The sequence below is a fragment of the Sylvia atricapilla genome, chromosome 1, assembly GCF_009819655.1.
Source record: "Sylvia atricapilla isolate bSylAtr1 chromosome 1, bSylAtr1.pri, whole genome shotgun sequence".
NCBI classification, from domain to species: domain Eukaryota; kingdom Metazoa; phylum Chordata; class Aves; order Passeriformes; family Sylviidae; genus Sylvia; species Sylvia atricapilla.
In genome coordinates, this window is record NC_089140.1 from 7,467,929 (window position 1) to 7,491,669 (window position 23,741).

General features: G+C 42.3%; 1 protein-coding gene and 1 long non-coding RNA gene across 2 annotated transcripts in view; both read left to right on the plus strand.

Moving 5' to 3' along the window:
* Window positions 1-23,741, plus strand: part of LOC136358485 (uncharacterized) — a 1,172,843-nt gene that overhangs the window by 1,075,186 nt on the left and 73,916 nt on the right. The gene's annotated exons all lie outside the window — the stretch shown is intronic.
* LOC136375401 (dipeptidyl aminopeptidase-like protein 6) overlaps window positions 1-23,741 on the plus strand; it is a 133,183-nt gene that overhangs the window by 64,211 nt on the left and 45,231 nt on the right. Inside the window, exon 2 of the mRNA XM_066340918.1 lies at window positions 16,911-17,025. Within this exon, the coding sequence (XP_066197015.1) occupies window positions 16,911-17,025 (115 nt within the window). The remainder of the gene's footprint in view (window positions 1-16,910; window positions 17,026-23,741) is intronic.

The window sequence follows — 23,741 nt, forward strand, 5'->3', positions numbered from 1 at the left end:
TACTCATATCTGCATCCCACTGAAGTATGTGGGACTTGAACACAGCTCTAAATGTTTACAGGAAAGTATCTATAAAATGCTTTTCATGAATTCACCTACAGCTGAGCCTGTGGGCGCATGGGGCCAAAGGAAACCACTGCCCTTTCCTGGCAATATTTTCCCAGTAGATGTAGGAGAGCATCCTGTTAAAATGAAGAGAGAAAAGCCATTGTGCGGGATCATGCATTAACAGACAACAGCATTTCTTTATTTGTACCAAAAAAAGATTTAGCTAAGTGAAAAATACACTTAGTGATTTTAGGAGCAGCCCATGATGTGCAGTGTTCCATTTGTGTTTGGATGAAGAAATGAACAATACTCTGAGGCACATTGTACAGTTACTTAACAAAACATTGACAAGCAAAGTCTAATTGCTATAGAGTCACATTTTTCTTTTTCTGGAAGTTACCTATTTTTTATTTTTTTCCTTAATTACCCATGTTTCCCTTAACTATGTGTATATATATATATACATATGTACATATATATATATATACATATATATATATATATGTGTGTGTGTGTGTGTGTGTGTATATGTATATATATATATATATATATAAATTGCCTACATTCACACATGGCTGACACTTGCAGTTTGGAACTGCACACATCATCCCCATACACCACACACCACTCCTCTGAGCTCAGAGCTTAACTGGTGCACAAAGGGTGATGTGTGCCATCTGGACTGAGGTAAATGTCATCCCTAATGGACAAGGGAAGCATTTTTCCAGAGGCTGATCCCAAGTGTGCTCCCCATTAGCAGGCAGCCCCAGCATCCCACCTCTTGCTGATCCTGTGTCTGCCTGTGGCAGAGTTCTCTGCCAAATCAGGCTCGGTGAAAGATGCTCAGGCAGTTTGCTGTGAGGGAAACGGGATTCTTCTTCCCTCTGCATCAAATGTTTTAATAATTTCAAGTGAAAGCAGCAGGCTGGAACCACGTGTGGTATCCATTCATGCAGCACACCAGGAGTGAATGAAATACACGGGGATTACCTCTACCTGTGCAGAGCAGCAGATAACTGACAGCACACCCGGTGCTGCTCCCTCAGCCAAGTCCAAATGCTCCTGTCCTGACAGGGCAGTGGAAACGGCTGATTAGGTGTAACCTCCCGCTCCTCTTACTCGGAATTCTGCCCTTCCATCCCCCCTTGCTGGTCACAGCACAGATGTGCTGCCCCTGGGCACGGATGCCGGACCAGCTGCAGCTCGGGGATGTGTTTGGTTACCTGGCACAGCTTCAGGGAGGATGCTGCTGGCAAGGGAGAGCTGAGCAGGCAGCAGGAGAGCTCTGGCCTGTCCTGCTGAGCAGAAATAAGGGGAGCTGCATCCTTCTCCATGCCCTACCCAGCAAACCTCTTGTGTATTAGGCTCAATTTCCAGGCTGCTCCCCTACCTCAAAACTATTGTGGGGGGTTGTGGGGTTTTTGCTGTATATGAGGAAAGGAAGGTGGTTTTTAAATGATACTCAGTTGGAGAGGTGCTTAGGCACTGGGCATCAATCTTCACAGAAGTTTGGGAGCCTTGTCTGCAGGGAAACTGAGGGCAGTGAAGAATCTGAATGACTTTTAACAACCTAACCCTGCTTTTGATGCAATTACCCAAATATCTTGCATAGATGATCTAGTAAACCCTTCATATTACCCAAAATCTCTGTTGTGAGAGCGAGGGTGTTTCACCTTCTCATACTATGGAAGGAAAAATTATTGGCCAAACAGTGGCAGCAAAAGCCACAAAGCAGTGAGGAAGCAGGAAAATGCAGATTTGGGGGTTAGCATCAGTACTGAGGGATGTTGATGAGTTGTCCATTATTGGATCAAAACCTGGAGCCACACCATGGGCTCCCACCCTGCATGGTTCACTTTTCACTTCTACCATGGAGTGACCAACTGATAGGAAGAGGGATTAGTTCAAAATCAGAAAAATTATCTAGTGCAAGCATGAAGTAGTCTGTAAAAATTAAACTTTTTTCAACCATTTCTCTCATTTGGTTGTTCCATTTTTAATTTTTTTTTTTTATTTTTATTCTTTCCCCAGGGGTTGCATTTTCTGGTTTAGGAATTTTAATTCTTATTATAAGGCTTCATGTAAGTGAAAATGTAGTTGTGGTATAATTAAGAGATATGTAAGTGTGGATGCTATAGAATATGAAAGGCTCTTGTGAAGTCTATGCTGAGCATGAACCCAAGCATGGAAATTCCATAGACTCATCTTTTGAGATTCTCTGAGTTCAGAATTCTTGTTGTTAAAGGATCAGGATTATGTCAAGATGTCTTTCATTCCCATGGGAGACAATGACTTCTTGTCTGGATGGCAAATGTTCTCATTTCCCTTAAAAAGTTACAGGACAAATGTTAAGTGCCTCCTGTAATTTCACAAATAAATTTGATAGAAGCCTCCAGCTATTTTTTTTTTTCTGTCCGTGCTGAGCATTTTTTGTTGTTCTAGAAGCTGATGACAAGGAACAGGCTGTAGCACAGGGGCTCATTAGGGCCTTGGAAGATTGATTATTTTGCACTCCACATCTTCAGCCTGTGAAGGGGATGGGCTGTGCAGTGGTGGAACTTGCACTCAGAGCACCTCCTCACGTGGCACTTGCAGCTGGACTTGGCATTGCTGGAATTGTGTCATCAGACCCCAGTGGGGAAAAAAAAAAAAAAAAAAAAAAAAAAAGTAGAACTGGGCTTATTCCTTGTAAAGGAATTTTTTTAATGTATTTTTTACAGAAGCATGACAGAAGCAAACAGCTTCCAACTCTTTGTCCTATTACCCAGGAGAGGTTATTTGCTCTCACAAGAGGGAAAAAAAAAAGCCAAAATCACGAATAAATGGTGATGAAGCCATTAAACAAAATGGAAATTAAGGGGAAAGTGGGAATGAGATGCTGTTGATGTGAATTTTAAGAGTCCTTCACAAAGGGTTATGTAAGAGAATGAACTAGATTCTGATTATATTTTTGAATTCATTCCAATAAAATGAGAAAAAAAAAGAACAATCCTAGGTTTGTAGTGCCCCATTAGTTTGCTGTGAGTTTTCCTGTACATGAGATGACTTTTTCATTTTACATTATAAGACAATATTTCAAAAGGCAAAATAGTGTATACAGAAAAAGCAGTGCTGCTTCTTTGCTATTCCAATAATGCAGCTGGACAGTCCTAACATATTTCTTATTAAAGGGAGAGGTCTTTTTTCTCTCGCATCCTACTACTAAAGAGTAAATGAAAGCTTTGCAGTCACTGTCGCAAGTCATAGCTCTAAATTATCTCACTGTGGCCCCAGTGAGGCTGGCACTGACTGCCCCAGCTCCTCTCCCAGCTCTGACAGGTCCATGTTCCAAACACAGCTCAGCTCAAGGTGCCCTTGTCAGCTTTGGGAGGCACAGGGCAGGTACACGACACCAGCAGCCACCACACTGCCAGGGGCACACATGGGCATGGGGTGAGCTTTCAGATTTGGGATGTGGTTTGTGTTGGGGGGGATCTTAAAGACCATTTTGTTCCAAAGCCCTTTCCGTGGGCAGAGGCACCTTCCACTAGACTGAGTTACTCAGAGCCCCATCCAACCTGGTCTTGATCACCTCCAGGGACTTGGAGTACACAACCTCTAAGGGCCTTTTTATTCCCCGTGAATGCAAAGAAACCCTGGCAAAAAAAGAAAGAAGATGAGGAAGAAAAAAATAAAAATAAACCACTGGCTCTTACTTCTAGTCCTCTGATTCTTTTGAACTTCTGATCAGACATATTTTAATTAATTATTCACTAGTCATTGCCCCTGACCATATGGGGAAGGGATTAGGTGAGGTGATGAAAATGCTGCTGTTCTCCACTGCTGCCTGTCCCACCTGATGGGGAGGAGGCTGCAGCTATTGACTTGTGAGCTGTCCCTTCAGAGAAGCCAAAGCCCAGCTCCACCCAGGGTATGGAAGGAAAGTTTATGTCAAATTTCAAAGGAGATAAAATACAATGAGTGAAAAAGAAATTACTTCTCACACAAAGCTGATTGTATGTAAAAGGTGAGTCTCTGCTTTCCCATGACAAGACATGGAGAGAAAAAGTTGTGCCTTTGTACATATATATATATATATGCATGTATACTTCACTGCTGTAGCAGTACAAAGCAGTGAATGAATCTGTGCAAGCCAAGTTGGTTTTGGTTGGGTTTCTTTGATCCTCATGCCCTCACACCCCTTGTCCAAATTAGTGTAATAAGAATTATAGCAATTTTTCTAGTACCATGGCTAGTTTCCTTTTCTATGTTCAATTTTTAGGTGAAATGGTGGCTTTACCCTTGTGTTTTATCTTGGCAACTGAGAGTACCATTGATAGATAAACCAGCTGTAAGAGCAGGGAATAATGGTCCATAGCAACCTCATCAGACAGAAAAACTACAGCTATGTATAGTCATATAGCCTTGCCATTATTTACCAAGATATTATTACCTTGCCATTATTTACAATTCTTCTTTACATGAAGAATTTCTGTAAGTAGAGGTAGAAAATCCCATAGTGCCGTGAAGACACGGGCAGGGAAATGTGGAGTCTGATCCTCAGCGTGGGGGACACTCCAGGGGTGAAAAATGCCAAGAGCAAAACAACCACGGTATCCTTGGAGGCAAATCCGCGGACGGCTGGGACAAGGAATTCTGCTGACCTGTATATTCTGGAACACGTGGGTTTATTGCCAGGGTCGTGGGTAAAAGGGCCTTGCCTTCAGCCACCAGCCTGGGCTGGAGGGGAGTCCCAAAGAGAGAGGGAGAAAGAACAGCAGGGAGAGAGCTGAGAGAGAAGGGAGAGAGAGGGCAAAGGGCAGGGGGAGAGAGCAGGAGAAAGCGAGAGTAGGGGGAAGAGGAAGGGTAAGAGTTAAGAGCTAAGAGGGAAGAGGTAAGAGCAGCAGGAAGGAGAGGAGGAAGAGGTAAGAGAGCAAGGTCCTTGTTACAATACATTATACCTCCTTTTGTGATGAATATTCTAATTTACAGTGACCAACCAATACAAGACACAAAATCCTATAGAATCTACATACAGCCTATAAGAACTACTATATTACCATACTGTGTTATATTTTAAACTCTAAAAGCTACTCTTTAGACTTTTCTGTTTTGCCACATTGACCTTTGGATCCCTTAGCCAGCAGAAAGGTATTGTTCAATCCAAAGGGATTCTCCTTCAGCTAGCTGGGCTATTGTTTTCAGATTATATAGTAACTAAGACTCACTATCCTACAACTCAAAGTAAGCTTTCATTTCTATTTCGATTATAGGTTTCATATTTTCAGAATCTTTTGCTAAGCAATCGTATTTATAAGGTTTCCCTGATTCATCTTCCCCAACATCATCTGTTCCTCATTCATTTGGCAATGAATGAAGATCAGATAACTGAGATTCTTTACATCAACCATGATCTGCTGGGAAGTTTTAGTGGTGGAAAGCTAAATACACAGTGTTGAATATGAAGGAGGAACAAAGCAGGTATTTATGCCAATGCCATGGAAGGAAAATAATGCAGCTGATTTACCCTGAGCAGCTCATAGCATCTCTCTGCTCCTTCCCTGTGCTGTGGGATCTTTTGGCAGCCAGCACAGGAGCACAGATCAGTTGTGTCATGTTCTCTCTTCATTCCCCTGACGCAGAACATGCCGTAAAATCTTCCAGTCCCCAGTGCCACCTTTCAGTCCCTGAGCTTGGTGACAGCAAATGTCACTTGAGAAAAGCACAAGGGCTGTGACGGGTGATAATTTTGGGAAACACGGTGTGGGGCTGTGTCACTTCTGAGACATGTTGTGATTGCGGCATTGAGAGTGAATGTCACTGTCCTGCTCTGTGTCCTCTCCATGTAGAGAAGATGCTCTGGGTATAGTTGTGAGAGGGAGAGGAGTCCACAGATTGCAAGTCAGATGATGGGCAGTGACAGCCTGTGGCAGTGCCATGAAGTTACTGGATCTCTTGGAAAAATAGGCTTTCAGCTGAAGTTTGCTTTTCTAGCAGTTCAAATTAGGGGAAACCTGAAAACTGTTTCAGATCTTCGAGGCAGATGCCATGAATCCAGTGAAGCTTCACACCTTCAGCTGCAGCAAGGCCAACATCAGGTCTGCCTGAATGGGAAGTCTGGAGTTCAAAAGCCAAACCCTAATTTCTCTGAGATTACAGAAATGTGTGCAAGAGGCAGTAGAGGGGCCACAGTCTGGTGAATGTGAGGAGAGCTGACTAATGGGTTTCCTAACCAAAATGACTTTATATTGCATTACAGAAATTGTTGTGCTTTGCAGGCTGGTAGGAGAGAGAGTCCTGCTTTTAATTATGATTCAACATTATTTTTCACTGATAATAGCCTTTTTGTAATCAAAGGGGGTAAAAATGAAATGTATGTTGCTGACTCTTTTTTGTGTGCACCAATGAGCAATACAATCATAATGTAGTTTTAGATTAAATTCTTTAGTTCCTTTTGTTAATTTGAGTTTGATGGCTTTCCCTGGTGCCAGAGCATAATTTACAACAGACAAAATTCCCTTAAATTGATTTTTAAAAATGCTCTCACATACACTACATTAACCTTTTCATTCCCTTATGGTTTGTGTCAAGGAAAAATGATCCCTGTAACTCTGCTTGTTGAAGAGATACGTCTGTGAAGTGTATTAATTGGTAGAGTTCCCATTCTGCTCTGAATAGATTTTTTTTACATGGTAAATGAATTCCTGGCTGTGCTAATGCTCATCTGTCTTTAAAAATACCATTATTCCAGCCCCTGTCATTTACTGTCTCACTGCTCCATGTCTGATTGCTTCTGAACCCTTTTATTAGCTGTGGAGGAGTTTTATCTTTTAACTTGGATCAGGTGGAGAGAGGCACCAAGGCAGAGGTGCTCAGGAGTGTTCTTGTGCCTGAATCCTGGTGAAGCCACAGGGAATCAAGGACCTGAGCAGCCCTGAGGACCCTGGCACGAGCGTGGTGCAATGATCTGTGTGCAGCATCACAAGGCTCAGATGGGTGATTGGTGGGGAGCTCTGAGCTGCAAGGTTCATTGCTGCATCACAAGATCAGGATGTCTTCAGGTCTTGCAAAATGAGTGAGATGGGCAGGGAGGATGAAGATAGAGGACCTCTATAACCTGTGTTTAGATCACAAATTGATCTGAAGCTGTGCTGATCTCTGTAGGGAAACGTGGCCATGGCTCTGCCTGCTGGGTTTGATGAAACCTTGAATTTCAGAACCCAAACCCTGCTTCTGGTGAGAATAACACGTTGGTGAGATGTGGAGAAGAAACCTCTTTTTCCTTACTGTCTCTGGGGCATTTTTCCATGGACACAATGAACCTGTCACACATAAGTCATTGAGTCTGCATAAGTGATTTTCCTCTTTTCAAATCCTACAGCATGTTTATTTCAATACAATATCCTTGCATTTTTTGAATAAACCACCTGCACGACTCAGGAGAAGAGGTGTTTTTGTCAGTGCTCCTGAGATGGTAACATGAATTGTTCAGGGAGATTAAAAATGATCATGATAATGCACTGGTTTTACTGCTGGTGGCCCTGGTGACAGTGACCCTTGTAAAATGATACAAGATCATCAAGAGGAAAACAAATTGCAATTTATGTTTCAATCAGTTTTGCTTCTTTTTATTTAATTTCTGTTTTGAGTGGGAACGTGGATGTTCCCATTTCATTCTGTGATTTACTTACTGAATCTCAGAATTGTGTTGAATTAAGGATAACTCCTTCAAATGAAAAATGAGCAACAAAAGTGTTCTTTCTATGCAAGGAGTCACGTTGCTGTGGTGTTGTGCCACAGTTAACACAACTCAGTATGGGAAATTTGGCATCTTGCTTTCCTGAGGAAAAATGACTTAATGTTTGTTGGTTGTGTTTCCTGTCAACCAGAAAGTCTTGAAAATTAAAATGAACGGCTTCGCAAAGCCTTGTAGTGTGCTGTGAGAACCCTAGCAAAAACACAAATCAATTAAACCAGACCAAGCATAAGACTGGCAAACCTTTGGAGACCTTGGAGCTGCTGTTCCTGACAGCAGCATCAGTGCTGAGCCAGCTGCTGGCATTTCATGCCAAGAGCCCAAGCACCCTTCAAAGAGCAGTAATTCTTCAAACCACATTTGTCCTAAGATAGTGCTGGACAAGGAAATTAAAACATTTTTTAAAAAAAAAAACAACTTCATGAATGTCAAATCAGGATATCCATGAAGGGGTTTCTGTTTCAAGAATATCTGAGAAATGCCCAAGCAAATCACACTGGGAGAAGTGAGATGTCTCCCAGGTACTTGGAGGGCAGTTTCACAGCCTGTGGACTCTGCTCCTGCCTCATCATCATCATCCATGTGATGCCCACGGGTGTCAGCACAGGTTGCTGCTAGCCAGAAAAAAACCGTCTGCATTATAAAATATATTAGAAACATCTGTTCTTTTACTGTTGTGTCCCTTTCTCTCTACTTCTGTGTGGGCTCAGGCAAACGATTTTCCTTAAGTGTGAGAATGACACAACTGGGGGGCAGCTGGGGACTAAGGCTGAGGTTTTGGGTTTGGAATGCTGATGGAGTTCAGGGCTGCATTTCTATGATGAAGTAAGCTGGAGGGATGGAGGGGACCAAGCACAGGTGATCACTGGTGTGGTTTGTCACTGTGCTGTTCCCAGGTGTGGATTTGGCCTGTTGTGGCAGGACTGGCACAGGAAGGCTGCAGAAGAGGCTGGTGCACTGAGTGGACCAGGGGCTGTTTTGCTGAAGGAGTTGTGGCAGGGTTGTGCTGCACTCCAGTATCAGAGGGTTTGGGTTTTGGGTGAGGGGAGCACTCAGCCAATCACCCTTGGGACAAGAGAATGGATTTTGGATGGTTTTATTTACTGGTTTGTATTTTCTTGTGAAACCAGGAATGAAATTTTCAGGAGATGAGATGAAGGGGACAGAGACCAAGCAAAATCTCTGGGCTGTACAGACTGGGGAGAAAAGTCTCTCCCACTTAGCTGGGAGAGAAGAATCTCCATACTGGGTCCTGCTTTCACACCTTCTAATGTAGTTTCATCTAAAAGAATTCAATCTGAAAGTAAAATGCAGGACCACACTTACATGTTCTTTTTCCATTGTTTGACTCAGTTAAATTTTGTACCAGAGAAGAATACTCTTTCCATAATTTTATTTTAAATCTTGGCTAAATACTGCAACAATAGAGACCTACATAGCAAAAATAAGTTGATCCTAGAATCAACAGAAAATCAAAGGTAAAATTATCCCTTAAAGGTAAAATTATAATGCAAGCATCATTTTCATATAAATATTAGTATGATTAATTATGCGATTGCATTGTCTTTGAAACATCTGTGCCTGAAACAGTTTGTCTTTTTCAAAACTGTAAATGACTGTTGCTTGAAAATAAGTTGCGTAAAATCCATTTTCTCCCCTCTCCCTGCTCTTTATGGATTTCATATTCCTCTTCCCACTGTCTCTGCAGCACGCTGACCTCAAACCTTGGCTGTCTTCACAGCTCTTCCTCACATTGCTCTCAAGCAAATTATTTCAGAACTAAACCTTGTTTGCCTCATGTTTTCCGTCCTGTACCATTTAGAAACAAATTATTTGTAAACTAAATTATAAAAAAGCCTAGGGATTTAAAAAAATGTAACATTGAACAAAATTTTTCATGCTGTCTTTCTGCCTAGGGGGATTAAGCACCTCACTATTTCCCTTATCACAATTTCTTTCTTGGTGTTCAGAGTGATCAATTGAACTATTTTTTTAAACTGAAATAGAGTTTCATTAAAAATTGCAGTTGCCTTTTTACAAATGTAAGCAGAATGCCTTTTTATTAGAATTAGAGGAGACAAAAAAGCTGCGAGGTTGTTTTGCCGAGCTCTCAAATCTTTCAGGAAAGCTTCTTTTCCCGTTTCTTGAGATCATGATTCTTCAAGAAATAGAGGTGGGAGATGCTGTCCTGGCATGCCTTGGCAGCACCACTCTGCAGATGCTTTCTGCATGGGTATGAACTCTCTCAGGGCTGTGTGTGTTTGCTGTGGCTTGGTTTGGAGGGATTCAGGCTGTCAGAGCATTGTGGTGGGAAAACTGGAGCTAGGCAAGTGCTGTGGCATAGAGGAGTCCTGGGATCAGTGATATAATCTGTGGCCCTTGGGCTTTTCATGGATTTGGTGAACACAGAGACTCCTCTGGAATAAAACCCTAAGCGTCAGACCAAGTTTTACTGGTGCCGTGGCAGATATTTCACTCCAGGAGATGATTTACTCCCATTTTAGCGGGTGAATTTGTGTGCTTATATCAAACACTGAAATAAAATCAAAGAAATGCTGTTGGTTTTATGGGCTCTGTCAGGACTGGGAATGGATCTTTAATTATTACTTGAATTACAGTAGCAGCTAAGGGCCCCTGAGAGGATTCACAGTCCCACTGTGCCAGGTGCTATAAAAACATCTGGGTTACAGCACCAGAATGAACCAAACTAATGGGGGAAAGTGAAGGAGATAAATAGAAAGACATTAAATCAAGGCCAACACAGTTCTTGGCTAAAAGTATCTGCAGTCACATATGTCCTGTGCCACACACAGGTACAGCAATGCCACCTCCTCTCTCCTGGCTGTGGTCAGAACATGACTGTGCCTTTGGCTGGAACCGCTCACGGTGCAACAGGTCCAGATGGTGTTTGCAGCTTGAATTTTGTCACCCTGAGAAGAGGTTTCTGGCAGGATTTCAGAGTCCACGTTCCAAGGTTCTAGTTCATTTTGAAAGTTCCATGGAGTCACTCTGTCCCTGAGCACTGGGAATAATTTGGGAATGTTTCAAATGGCAGTGGTGCTTATTTACATATGCTGTAAGGGCGTGGGAGGGTGGTGCAGTGTGGTTACTCTGCCTGGATACAAAAGTCATGTGAAATGCCAGTTCAAAACACAGAGATGCTAAATTAATTTCTTAGTACTGCAGAGTCTGGAGGTGATCCAAACCCATTTCATCATAATGCCTATAAAAATGATGGGAAGTTATTAAATATCCATTTCTGCAATCCAGAACAGCTAGGTATTCCAGATATTACTGTATTTCAATCTTTTTACTGATTTATTTTTCTTTTAACTTAGCAAAAGCACCGGGTTTCGTTTGTAGATGACACAGACTGGCTGGGCTCCAGTGGAACCAATGATCTGTGTCAGTCAATGCTAACTGAGCCTCTGGTGCCTTCTGCTCTAAACTGTGGAAGACTTGTCATCTGTTAAAGCTGCACTTAGGTGTGTGGGATGCAGATGGCATTCCTTTCCTCCTATAGGCTTTGTAATACAAACATGCAGGACTGAAAGCTCTACCAAAGCACAGAACATGCAAGGTTTAATTTTGGGGGGAGCTGAGTGTTACAGGTACAGCCTTTCCTCACCCACTTTCAAACACACCATTGGTGCCCAGCCTCCGAACATTTGCCTGTGTGCTCTTTGCAGATAATGGTGGGAGGAGATGGAAGCAAACAGAATGGCTTTAGGGCATTCATAAAAGAGCCTCCCAGAAATGCGGGGCAGGAGAATGTGCTGCACTGTGTGCAGGGTAAAAGGTTTGTCTCACAGTGCTAGGGAGTAGGCAAGCAAAGATGTTCACTGTTACTTCAGTCATTGCTCCCTATTAGTAAAAGCATCAATAGAAGATGAAGAAAAACATAACATAGTTGTCTTTCATCACCACAACAGGCAGATGGCTTTATCCCTCCTATTTCTGTTGGGATTTTGCAGGAAAGCCCACGTACATGCCATGCCTCATTTGTAAAAAACAGGGCAAGTTTTTATTCCTCTCACTCTGAAGTGTCACCTTTAGCACCTGAACAACTGAGTTTGCTGTAGCCTCGGGCTCAGGCTCTGTGTCTGTCTGGAAACTGGTTGTTATTCAGCATGACACTCCAGCACAGCTCAGGGTGGTCTGCAGCAGCAGAGGGGAGGGAGGCAAGTAGGGAGAAGGAAAGGAAAGGAAAGAAATAAAATATCCCCTAGCAAAAGTAACTCAGCTTGACTTCAGAGGGGAGAATGATGCAGTTACATACTTATTATTGCTTGTCTGTGTTATACTTCCTAAATTCTGTAGTGACTGAGGTTTCCTCTGTGCCAAGCAGGGTATCAAAAATGATTCCTGCCCATGAAGAAGCTCCATCCTAGGTTTAAGGCAGGGAAGCAGTGGAGGATTCAAGCAGGAGGATTGTGATGAGACAGTAGTGCAATATCAATCAGCAGAATAACCAGGAACCTCCTTCTGTAACCACTGCAATTCATCTAGTTTACTGCCATTATCATCACAATTAGGGCTTCTTTTTTTGCAACATAAGGTTAATAATCTAATAACTGCATGGGTTACCCACTCCTCAGCTCATTTGTTGTGTTATTCAGCAGGTATAATTTGCTGCAATTTTGTGTTATAAAGAACTAATTAGCAGCAAGATCATTTTTCCACTGAACTTCTCTGGAGTTTTTGTCGTGGACAGCAGTGTTCCCAAATCTTTTTATTCTGTGCCATGTTCTGGACTTGGTCAGCTGGGTTGTCAGAGACACCACACTTTTCATCAGTCTTAACTCAGAACCAGGTGGCATGAGTGGAAGGTATAATACACATTTTTCAATTAGCAGTGCTAATAAGCTTGTTAGGAGAATTTTTTCTTTGCTATATTTATAGGTGTAATATTTAAGGTCAAAAATTAGAAATTAATCAAAAAGAATCAAGAAACAGAGCTTGCCAGAGTAGTGAGTATGGGAACTACAAAATTACTGCTCTAACTCCCCATCCTGCCACCTCTGAGGCCAACAAAACATCTTGCACCTGCTTTTATTTCATACCATTAATTTCTTGGATTTTCTTTTGTCTTTATACACCAGTGTAACTGAGCCCAGAGCTCAGTCTCCTTGGCCCACTGTCATCTGCTTCTGCAAGGAACCTTTAAATACAGCACCTGTATCTGTTATGGATATACTTCATATAACACACCTGGGATTTATTGTTATTGCACAAAAGTGGCAGCTCTACATTGAAAAAGACAAAGAGGCCAACCATGACTATCTCACTGCTGATACTTCAAAGGTTTTGGTCCAGGATGTATAAGTTTTATTAAATAATACCTGTACTTGACAAGCGATGTCTATATTGTCCTTCAGCCATACAGACACAGTTATTAAAAAAAAAAAGAAAAAAAGAAGTTGTGCTTGATGAGTTGTTTTAAGAAGCTCTTATATTATTGTAATATGACCACTGTGCTGGCAGGCTTTTGGCAGGTCTCAAATAAACATGCCAGAAATAATTTTGTTGACAGCATCTTGGGTTGGAGCACATCCAGCCTTCATCCATAACATGTCAACATAGTGATTCGTTCACAGGCAGGAAAATATGTCACTGTGGATCTGTATTTTAGAGTCTTAAAATACTGTAGATGTCTAGATTATTGGCTCCAAAATCAACTTCACAGGTGGCTAGCGACGTTTTTTCAATCACAAATGAAGATGTAAATGATAGCACTTGCAGTTTTTAATATGCAGCATCAATGAAGTGTGCTTATGTAAAAACCTGTGGAAACATCTGGTTTACTTTCCAAATCCAAAATCTATTTAGTCTTCGTGTAATAGGAAGAAGGAGGTGAAAAACAAGCAGCAAAGGAAAAGGAGGAGAAAACCAGGCTGAAGAGCTTTAGCTTGCTCACAGATGTTGTGAGGTTGTTGTGTTAGTGCTTCATGTGAGGCAGAGGGGAGGTGGTTCCTGCTGATGAGTGACTTCAATGTTTTCTTTCATGTTCTTTTCATCAGAGCAGAAACTGTAGGTGCTTGGTTTATTTCCCTTGTGTCACAGGCTCAGATTCCAGCCTGAAACCCAAACGTGATATCTTTAGGATTAACACAAAGGGCATCTGCTTGCTGCTCAGTTTAGATCTCCGTGTTCATCTCTGCTCAGTTTAGATCTCCATGTTTATCTCTGCTCAGTTTAGATCTCCATGTTTATCTCTGCAAGCTTTCAGGAACAGGCAAATTCCAGCTTTGAGCTCTGCGCTGGGAATGCACCTTTAGGGCTGCCCCTTCAGGAGCATCATTTCTGTGCTTGAATCAGCACCTGCCCGGGGCTGAGCTCAACCCCTTCCTGGCTTCAGTCCCAAGCACAGAGGCTCCTGTGAGTGCTGTGAACAGGCAGCTGGTGGGAAATCCCAGTGAAGGATGGGGGTTTGCTGCCAAGGGCAGGGGGTGTCACAGCCTGGCTGGGCTGTAATCCTCTGCAGGTAAAAGGTGGTCACAACGAGACAGCCACATCCCTGTGGAATGAACAGAAATCCTGTCAGGAATTATCTGAGGTGGCAGTGCTGTCACGGGTATGGTGTGGTGTGTCTGCAGTTTTGCTGTAAGTGATTCTATCAAAAGAGATTTCAAACGACTGAGAGCAAAAGAGCAGCTTTCCAAACCTGTGCTGAATAAAGCTGTTTGTCTTTCTTTGAAAAGTCATTTATCTCTCCTTGCTCTCCTTACCAGGGGAAATTTCCTGATGGAATTTTAAAAAGAAAGTGAAAATGTTCTTTTCTACTTCCTTGCAGTGTATTAAACCCCAATATTTTGCTTATGAATAGTTTCCCTCCTCTTGATACACTAGAAATTCATAGTCTTGGTTTTTTTGGTTGTTTTTTTTTTTTTTTTTTGAGATTTTGCTCAAATATTGATTGAATGCCTGGAGAATTAATGAGATTGACTTGATAATGGATTCAGTGCAAGTACAGCTGTCCTGAACCCTCAAGTATGTGTGTGCATTTCTATCACACTGGGACTCATGGATGGGGAAATCACACTTAATGCAAGCTGTTATTAAGCTCTCGAACTACATCTGGGTTTGTAGATGTTATTCAAGTCCATGAGCTAATTTTTTCTTCAATTTTAAGACTTCTGACTGTTTGTGGTGAGAGTTTTGTTAGGTTATTTTCAGGACTGAGACTGCTGCAATCAGTTCTGTGGCACTGTCAGTGTTTCCTCTGTCCCAGGACACTCTGAGGGCTTGGCAGGGTTTCTCACCTGCTTCTCCACAGTTCTGTTTCTCTCTAGACCCCTCCTGTACCCTGCTGTGAAAGAAAGAATATTTCTGCCACTTACTAAGAAGCCCTACATTATTTCCATGGCTTATTTATACATTTCCTTTCCTTGGAAAGCCACAGATTGTCTTTGGTGCCTTTTTGTAGCAGCAGAAACTTGGAGACCATAACAGTTTCCTAAAAATGGTATTAGAAGACTAAATGGATTAACATTTGTATTCATATTTAGGTTAAAGAATCTGTATAAATAGAAGTATTTATTCCTGTTAGTTGCTTGCTTGTTGCCAAAATTACATTTCTCAGAGCTCCTGACCTACTTTTCAAATTTTTCTCCAGTAACGAGAGTAAACTATAAATTTGTTCCTTCTAATTATTTTTCATTTCAAATAGAAATCCAAGTACAAACAAGGAGGAGACAAGGAGGGGAAGGAACTCACCTCCACCCCTCTTTGCCAGAGGGAGGAGAAGCCTCCTGTCTTTTCCAGAATTAAAATAAATGATGGAGTGTATCAGGTGTTTAATGCCCCAAACTTGGCTTTCCATTGCAAATTTATAGGTTTTGTAGTGGCTAGATCCCCAAACATATAAAAAGTGAGTTTAGACATTATCTTTTTCTGTAAAATGAATTCTAAGGAGAGGTTGAAAAATGTTTCCCAGCCTCTTCTGAAAACAAAACTGTGAGGTTTGCCTGCCTTCCCTCTTCCAGTCTCGTTGCTGTGTATAAGAAACAGAAGTAAGCAAACTCTGAATAAGAGACGAACGAAGAACTTAGTCTACTGGAAAGCTTTTTGTTTTCATAAAAAATTTAAAATAAAAAAAATATAGTCTTTTAGATAAATACCAGCAGCTCTGTTTTAGACACACCATCCCTCATAGTAAAGGAAATGAGGCAAAAAACCTAAATAGATGAGTTTCACAAGGAGGAGGAGCATCCAGAGTTGTTCTGGCTGTGAGACCAGATCCCTTGAGAGAATTCAGCCTCCCAGAAAAGCAGAGTGCACTAATATTTCATACAGTTCCTGTGGGTGCTTCAATGCATGCATGAAATCACATACAGTGCAAAATGCTAAGAGGAATCCAGCAAAAGGCAGGAAAGTGCAATTAATTTTTAAGGTCTCGTGAATGTGAACGCAGCACTTCATAAAAACCTCAGTCCTGAGAGCAGGGGTGCTGTACACACCACAGGCACAACATATGGTGCAGCCACAGTGCAATCAGAGCTCATCAGTGAGTGGTGATGGAGCTTTATTCTGAAGTTTTAGGGATGTGATTAAATTTAATGTTTATGCTAGGCAAGAAGCTTGTCTCCAATTCCGTAGACCTTCCAACCTAGGAGTGCACGCAGTATGCCCTGAGGAGATGTCATGTTTTCTGGGAAGGCAGGAAAGTTCACCAGGGGGATAGCCTTATTGATTTTTATCTCCATGCATGCCCCTGTGAATTATTTATCTTCCTGTATGCATCTCTGACATCTTACTATGAAAGTCTCTTGAAGGTTACTGTAAAGCTCCTCATTCCCAGACTTAATGAGGGCTGGTAGGAAATGAGCATTGATGAGTGAGTTTGGATGAGTGCTGGGATGAGGGCTGCTGCCCGTGTGCCAGGAGGTAATGGGGAGTGTTGGTTTCACTGCTGAGACACCTGTGGGTGCGCTGCATTTGTTCACTGTGCAATTATTTGGGATGAAATCAATTAATGCCACAACGAATCATAACAGCGTGAACTGGTTTTGGCTCAAGGGCGTCACCCACCCGTGGTCACAGACGTGTCATTGCTGTCTGAATTCTGTGCTTGTTTCCTTGTCGAAGTGCCCTTTTCTAAATGTTCATCTTCTTTTGATGTTTCTAGGAGCTGGTGGGGAGTAATCCTCCTCAAAGAAACTGGAAAGGAATTGCAATTGCCTTACTTGTTATTCTCGTTATCTGCTCGCTGATTGTCACCTCTGTCATACTCCTGACACCAGGTATTTATAACCTTTAACTCACTTCCAGACTGTTTTTCTTCTGTAATTTTACACTTCCAAGTGTGAAGGGATTGCGAACTAACTGCAAAGTCGACATCAAAGGAATCCTCCTTCCTCACTTTATCTCAGTGTGATGCTGAGTTCAAGGCCGTTCTTAGGAAGATTGTTTTTGAGTCTTCCATTTCAGTTCACAGATCAGGGCTGCTGACCTGAGGGCACAAGCCTGGAACTTGGTTACCTGAGCATGGATGGGGAATGTCATTTTAGATGTGCCAGGACAGGAGAGGAGCCCACGTAGTGCCCTAGTCAGTGAGGGCACAGGAACTCCTGAAATTCATGTCCACATGGAGCACTAGTTGCCAGTTGAGTGTCATGTCCTGGACTATTGGAAGTGACATTAGATGCCTATGCCTTGGCGTCTAAATCCAATCCCAATTCAGCTGGATTGATTTTAAGCTCAGTCCACAGCGTTTACAAAACAATTTCAGATAATGATATACCAGATGATACTTATCCACAGCAAATAATTAGTAACTTCCCAATAAGGAATTCTTTGGGTTAATCCCCTTACCAAGTTTCAGCAAAGTTCAATGCATGTAACCTCTGTAAATTACCCCTCTTACAGTAGCTGCTGAGGTTGTAGGCTTGAATTTTAATGTGGTGTCATTATGATTATTGATTATTATGTATTTATACAGCCCTGTAAATTTCCATGCCTACTTAGGGAGTAGGAATAAAGCACTTTTACAGCGCTGACAGGATTGTGAATTGAATATGAAAAGACAAACAAAGTGAGAGACGAGACATAGAAAAAAGAATTCAGTGTCAGAAAGGGTGAGGAGCTACAAAACACAGGGGAGGCAAAGGTCTCCTGCTTAGGGATGTAGAGGAGAAGAGCAGGGACTCCCTCTTGGATGAGTACATGTGAGTGGGAGAAGCTGGGGAGCAGCAGGACAGAGAGCAGTGAGCTGAGGAGCAGAATGGAGGCAAGAGAGAAATCAGGCTTCAGGAAGTGGAAGAACGCAGGGTAGTGAAGTGGAAAAACGAGACAGAAGTTGTGGGGCAAAAATTTCCAGCTCATTACATACAAAATACGTGCAGTCCAGCAGGTCTAGGTCATCTTCCCTGAAAAAATTCTTATCCCACAGTCCTGCTGTGTGAGGAGCTGGGGACAGTGACAAACCAAGAAATACAGGAGTGCATTGAGCTAATTTGAAAATGAGTGAAACAATCAGCACATTATTTTTTTAGTTATTTACTGTCATGCTGTATTCAGGTTATTTCATGTTATCCTGATGTTTTCATTGCAAATTTAAGTACAATGCCAAAATAATTATGTAATTAAATTAAGGTTAAACTTAATTAAAGGTCATTTATTAAATTAATTTTTCTGGTGTTCAGATTGAACATCTTTGGACAGGACTGTTCATCTCTGAGATGTTTTGGGGCCTGGTGTGTGGACTACACTCACATCAGGCAAAAATTGTTAGGTATGAGGATGTTGCCTGCAGTTTTACAGACACAGACTTTTCAAAAATGTAAATGAAAGCCTAGATTACTTAGTCCATACCCATGAGCCTCAACAAGTTCTCTTGAAGCTGAAGCACTGCCTAGGTGGGACCATAGGTGTCACTTCCATCAGATTCCAAAAATGTTAAATCCACTGGATTCCCTTGATCAATAGTGTGGGTTATCCTGCCATGAAATGAAATTAGGTTTGATAAGCAGCACTCAGATCTCATGAGGCTCTGCTGGCTGTGACCAAAGACTGAATTCTCTCTTAGGTGTTTTTCAATGCCTCTGAGAATAATTTTCTCCATGACTTTACCAGGCACTGAAATGTCACTGACAGGCTGTAGTTTCCAGGGTCCTCCTTCTTAAAGTACTCACATTCAGTTATAAATAAAAGTCAGAAGTGTAGTTGTTTATGTATATATTTTATATGCACAAAGACATTCTCCCTTTGGGGTGTGGGTGCACACACATGCACACATATAAATCAGAAAGTCTTTATTATTTACCCAGAAACACCTCCAGATAACAGTGTCCCTATGCTTAAAACTTAGAAATATACAAAGTGCTAAAATTTCTAATTACCTGATCTGCTGGTAAACTGGGATTGAGTTGGGGTTCTTTTCCCTGTTGATGTTTCAGAGTTGTGTCCCACATGTACATACAAAAACTCTGAGCTCTCTATTGCTCCTGTTTTTATTATGGATCCAAAGTGCTCCGTGGTGAGACTGTGCCAAGGGTAAATTATAGAGTGTAGGTTGCTGATGTCTGTGGCTTGGCAGCAGCTGAGTTCAGTTTTCTTCTAAGCCACTGGCCCTGGAGTTTGTTGTGAGGTTGAGCTGTGACAGAAGGGAACAGGAGGCTCATTTCAGGGCTGAGTGGGACTCTGAGAGTGGTTTGACAAATGTGAAAATATCACATTGCTACTCCCAACTGGGCATAGGATGTCCCAGCAAGGTCAGAGTGGGGAAGGTGGAGGAGCTTGCCCAAAAGGAGAGGCAGAGTCTCTGCGTTTCTCTGCCTTAAAATAGTTCTCTGAAAGAAGAAATGTTTATTTTTTGGTAGTCAAACTGAAAATTAAGTGATGGATATGGGAGCAAGAGGTGAGGAAGGGGCAGGGGTACAGAGAAGGAAGGAGGTGGAGCAGTTTTGTGGCTGTTCAGGAGCAAGGAGCCAAGTATGAGTAACATCAGGAAACAAACAAAACAACCAAACAAAACCTCCCATCACTGCAAAATCCTGGAAGGGGGTGATGCAGTGTGGCATGGGTTGGGCTTGAAGATATTAAAATGTTTTTAGTTCTTCCTTCTAATGATATTTTGGTAGTCCAGGCTGATGCTGTCACACCAATACAAATAATCTTTTGCATTTTACCTCTGAATCCTTACCTTTCCTGTCTATCTCAGTCCTCTTCCTGACTGGGAAACCATTTTTCTCTCAGTATTTTGGTGCTGGTTTGAAGGCCTGTTTTGCAGTGTAGTACCAAGGCTTGAAATGCAGAGATGCTTTAAAACCAGTGCTGAATATCAGTCAGTGCCTGATTCCAGACAGTAATTTTGGATATGTATGGGGTAGAGTGCAGCATGGAGGCATGTAATCCATGCTCAGAGAAAGGAAAGTGGTTACCTGAATCCATAACTTGGTCTAATACTGGGAGAGCTTGGGTAAACCTCTCCTGCAAAGTCGAGAACGACAGGTTAAAGTGGGAAGTGAGGAAGATTTGCTCAGCAGGGCAGATAATCATTAAAGTATTTAATAATTGGGGAAAAGGAGAATTTGTGTGTCTCTTCCAGATTATTTTTCAAATCGGCCTAAACCTTTAAAGGTTTTAACTCTAGATTCAGAAACCTCCCTTCGGGTTTGGGTTTCTCAGGGGCAGGTCACTCACCCTGCTCCAAGATTAGCACAAAAACTGGGAGCAGTGGACTCTGCATTCAGGAGGCACTGTAATTACAGTGGCAGCGCTCTATCACTAGCTAATGCCTCTGTCTTATTTTGTAAAATCCTAAAAACACCTCAACATTTCTATGATTTGTATATCCTTTGATGTTCTAGAACAGCATTATCAAAAGAACCAGTAATTGGTGGAAGTTTGCATTCCGTGACACTGTTGGACACCACCCCCTCACCATTGCCAATGCTGAGCTCCTCCAGTTTCACAGTGTGGGAGTCCTGCCATTTCACCCACCTTTGAAAAATGTTAAATTGTTTATACAAATTAAAACAGTGTTGTCCTGAGGCTTTCCTAATTGTCAACTCCTCACCTGTCGCAGCATGTGGCACCCGTGCAGATCCCATTCCATTGTTTGTGTATTTATATAAAGACATGCAAAACTTTCCTGAAGTCTTCCCAGACACAGACACACAGAGCAAAGCTGAAAAGAGAACCCAGACCTGCAGAAATGTTGAGTAAAATAAGGCCTTCTCAAATTCCATTAGACATTGTGCTTAGGAAGAGGCTGATTTCTCATACATCTGCTCCTGATATTTAAAGCTTTCTGGAGATATATATCACATTTGCTCCTTTCAAATCTGACCTTTTAGCTGAAAAAAAAAAAAAAAGAAAGTACACCCTAATCCATATTAAAATTTTTTTGCAAAATCCATTAGAAACATTTCTCAGAAGTGGTACTGAGCTAGTCATTGCACAGCATTAATTCACAGCATGCTGGCTGACAGTCAAAGCCATTGCCTAGAAAGCTTTGTAGCTCTTGTGATACTCAGACCAAGGCACTATCATTTGAGCAGCTGTGCAGGAGAGCAATTTGTTAACCACAGTTCTATATAAATGTGTGGTTTATACTTTTACAAACAGGTGAGAAATTACAGAAGGGAGAAAAGCTGCCTGTTTGCCTTGTCCGGCCACTGCCTTTTGGCTACAGAGAGGTCATCTGGGGGAGAAGAGGGGTTAGGTCTGCCCAGGGGTCAAACAGGTTGTGGTGGGGTGGGAATGGAGCTGTGTGCTGGCCACAGAGAGATGGAGACACTGCCCCTGACATGCAGTGCACAAAGGGCCAGGAGGTATGTGAGGAAAGCTTCTGACACCAGCCTGTGGCTGAGCACCAGGGGTGGTGGAAAGAAAGGTGGGCACCCAAAGGTGGCTGTAGCCTTCTGACCTATCAAGCAGCCTCTGAGCATGGCTGGGGGTGAGAAAAAGCTTGGAGGAGAAGAAGCAAAACAGGCAGTGAGGTCAGCTCCTTGCTCCTTTTTGTTAGAGTTTTCTGGATTTGTGGAGGATCTTTGTTTTGTGTCCTGGAGAGCTGCAAGATGCCAGTTCAGCCCAGGTTTGTTTGGGGGCACTGGCTGCAAGGCTGAAGAGCAGACAGATGAACCCAAACACAGGGTTCCTGCCATGCCTCTAGTGTTGAATCAAAACCAGTATGGACACAGTTCCTATTTGGTTCTCTCAGCACGTGACTGTGATGTTTGGATGCTGGGTTTGTGACTTGGCACTCACATCTCCAGTCCCTGTGCCACCACTTGCCACGCTGCCATCTGGATCTGCTGGGCTGGGGGGTGTGAATGCAAAAAAAAAAAAAATTAAAAGTGTTGGCACATGCTTAGCCCTGTCCTTCCATAAGCCCAAAGAGGTGCACAGGTCCCTGCAGTTGGGTGTGGGCCACACAACCTGCCCACCAGCAGGTTTAGACACCCTGAGGCACACTTAGAATCTGCTGCTCAGGACAGAGCGGGTTGCCTGAGATCCCACAATTGCATTTCTTCCTTCATAAATGTCTCCATTAGGGCCAGAGGAATGGAGCAGATGCTCTTAATAAGCCCTCTGATCTATCTGTCTCTCTCTTTATATATATATATATATATTACTGGAATTCATTGATGGATTTATTATTTAGTTTATTTCTTTCCTCCTCAGCTCTGTGGCTGAGATGAATGTAGTCCATGGTCCAGCAGAGCAGCTCTTGCAGCTCTTACAGATGCTCCTGGGTGTGCAAAGTCCAGGTGCTGCCTCTCTCTCTCCCTGCTGAGGAGTTGGAGTGCTGTGGAGGAACAGAGGTGGTGCAGCTCCCGAATTGGCTGTCCCCATCCTCCACAAAAAGGAGGAGTAGGAAGGGCTTCCCACCCTTCTTCTTCCCAAATCTCCAGCACAGATGCTTGCTGTGCCTGTCCTTGTGCCCTCATGGGGGAAAGAGGGTGTCTGTGTTCCTCCAGAGAGCATTTGGGAAGCATCACCTGGGACAGGCACAAACTCAGGGCTGTGTGTGGGCTCCTGTCCCACGTGAACGCCCTGGGTATCCAGTTCTGGGGACTTGCACCATGGTGAAATTAACTGGAATGATTTCCTGGGCTCCTTGTCACCTATATTTTCCATTTCAATAAATAAAATTGTGCAGAATAACTTGGCATAACGCTGTCACACAGAGGGATTTGGCTGAGGACTTGTATTAAATGGGTTCTGGTATTTGGAAGCCACAGTAAATAGTGGCTGAAATCTCAGCCAGACTAGGGAAAAATGTGAACACTGAACAATATAATTTAATTTGGTAAAAGGGAAAGTTTGTTCTGAAACACCTTTTAGTGGAACAAAACACTGTTCATAGGTATTTTTCTGTCATCCCACGTAGCTCAGGGGCCTCAATTTAGTACAGCAAAGAAAATTTTTTTCTACAAATAAGTGCCTTCAGGGTCTGATTCCACTTTTCTATCAGAAGTGTTCAGAGTAAGTTTAGCACTAAACAATATTAAAGATATCTAAGGCTGCCAATAAACCTCAGGTGTGAGGATCCTGTCCTGAGGAAAGATGCTGAAACACGCATTCCTGCTGTGGAAATATTCAGAATGTGGCCTCCTCTTTTCTTCAAAAGAGCAAATGTATTTAAAGCTGACTGAAAGGCTTCCATGAAAATATTATTTCAGCAAAAAATTGAATGTTGACAACAAATTATTCATAGAGGGTGACTGCTTGTCAAAACAAAAAAAAAAAATACAGTTGATGTAAAAAAAGGAAAGAGGAACATATTGATCAAAATTGTTGGGTTTTCAAAGTTGTTGGTTTTTCTCTAAATAATTTTCAGCTTTGATATTGCCATGTTTACAAATGAAACTGTATATCCTTTCTCTAAAAATTAAAATTACTATGGGCCAGTTATGCAGCATCTAAGGATGAAGGGTTATGTCTCAGACTTTTCAAAAATATTTCTGCAACCAAATGTCTCATTCCCATGGAATATCTTTTGTGAATTTCT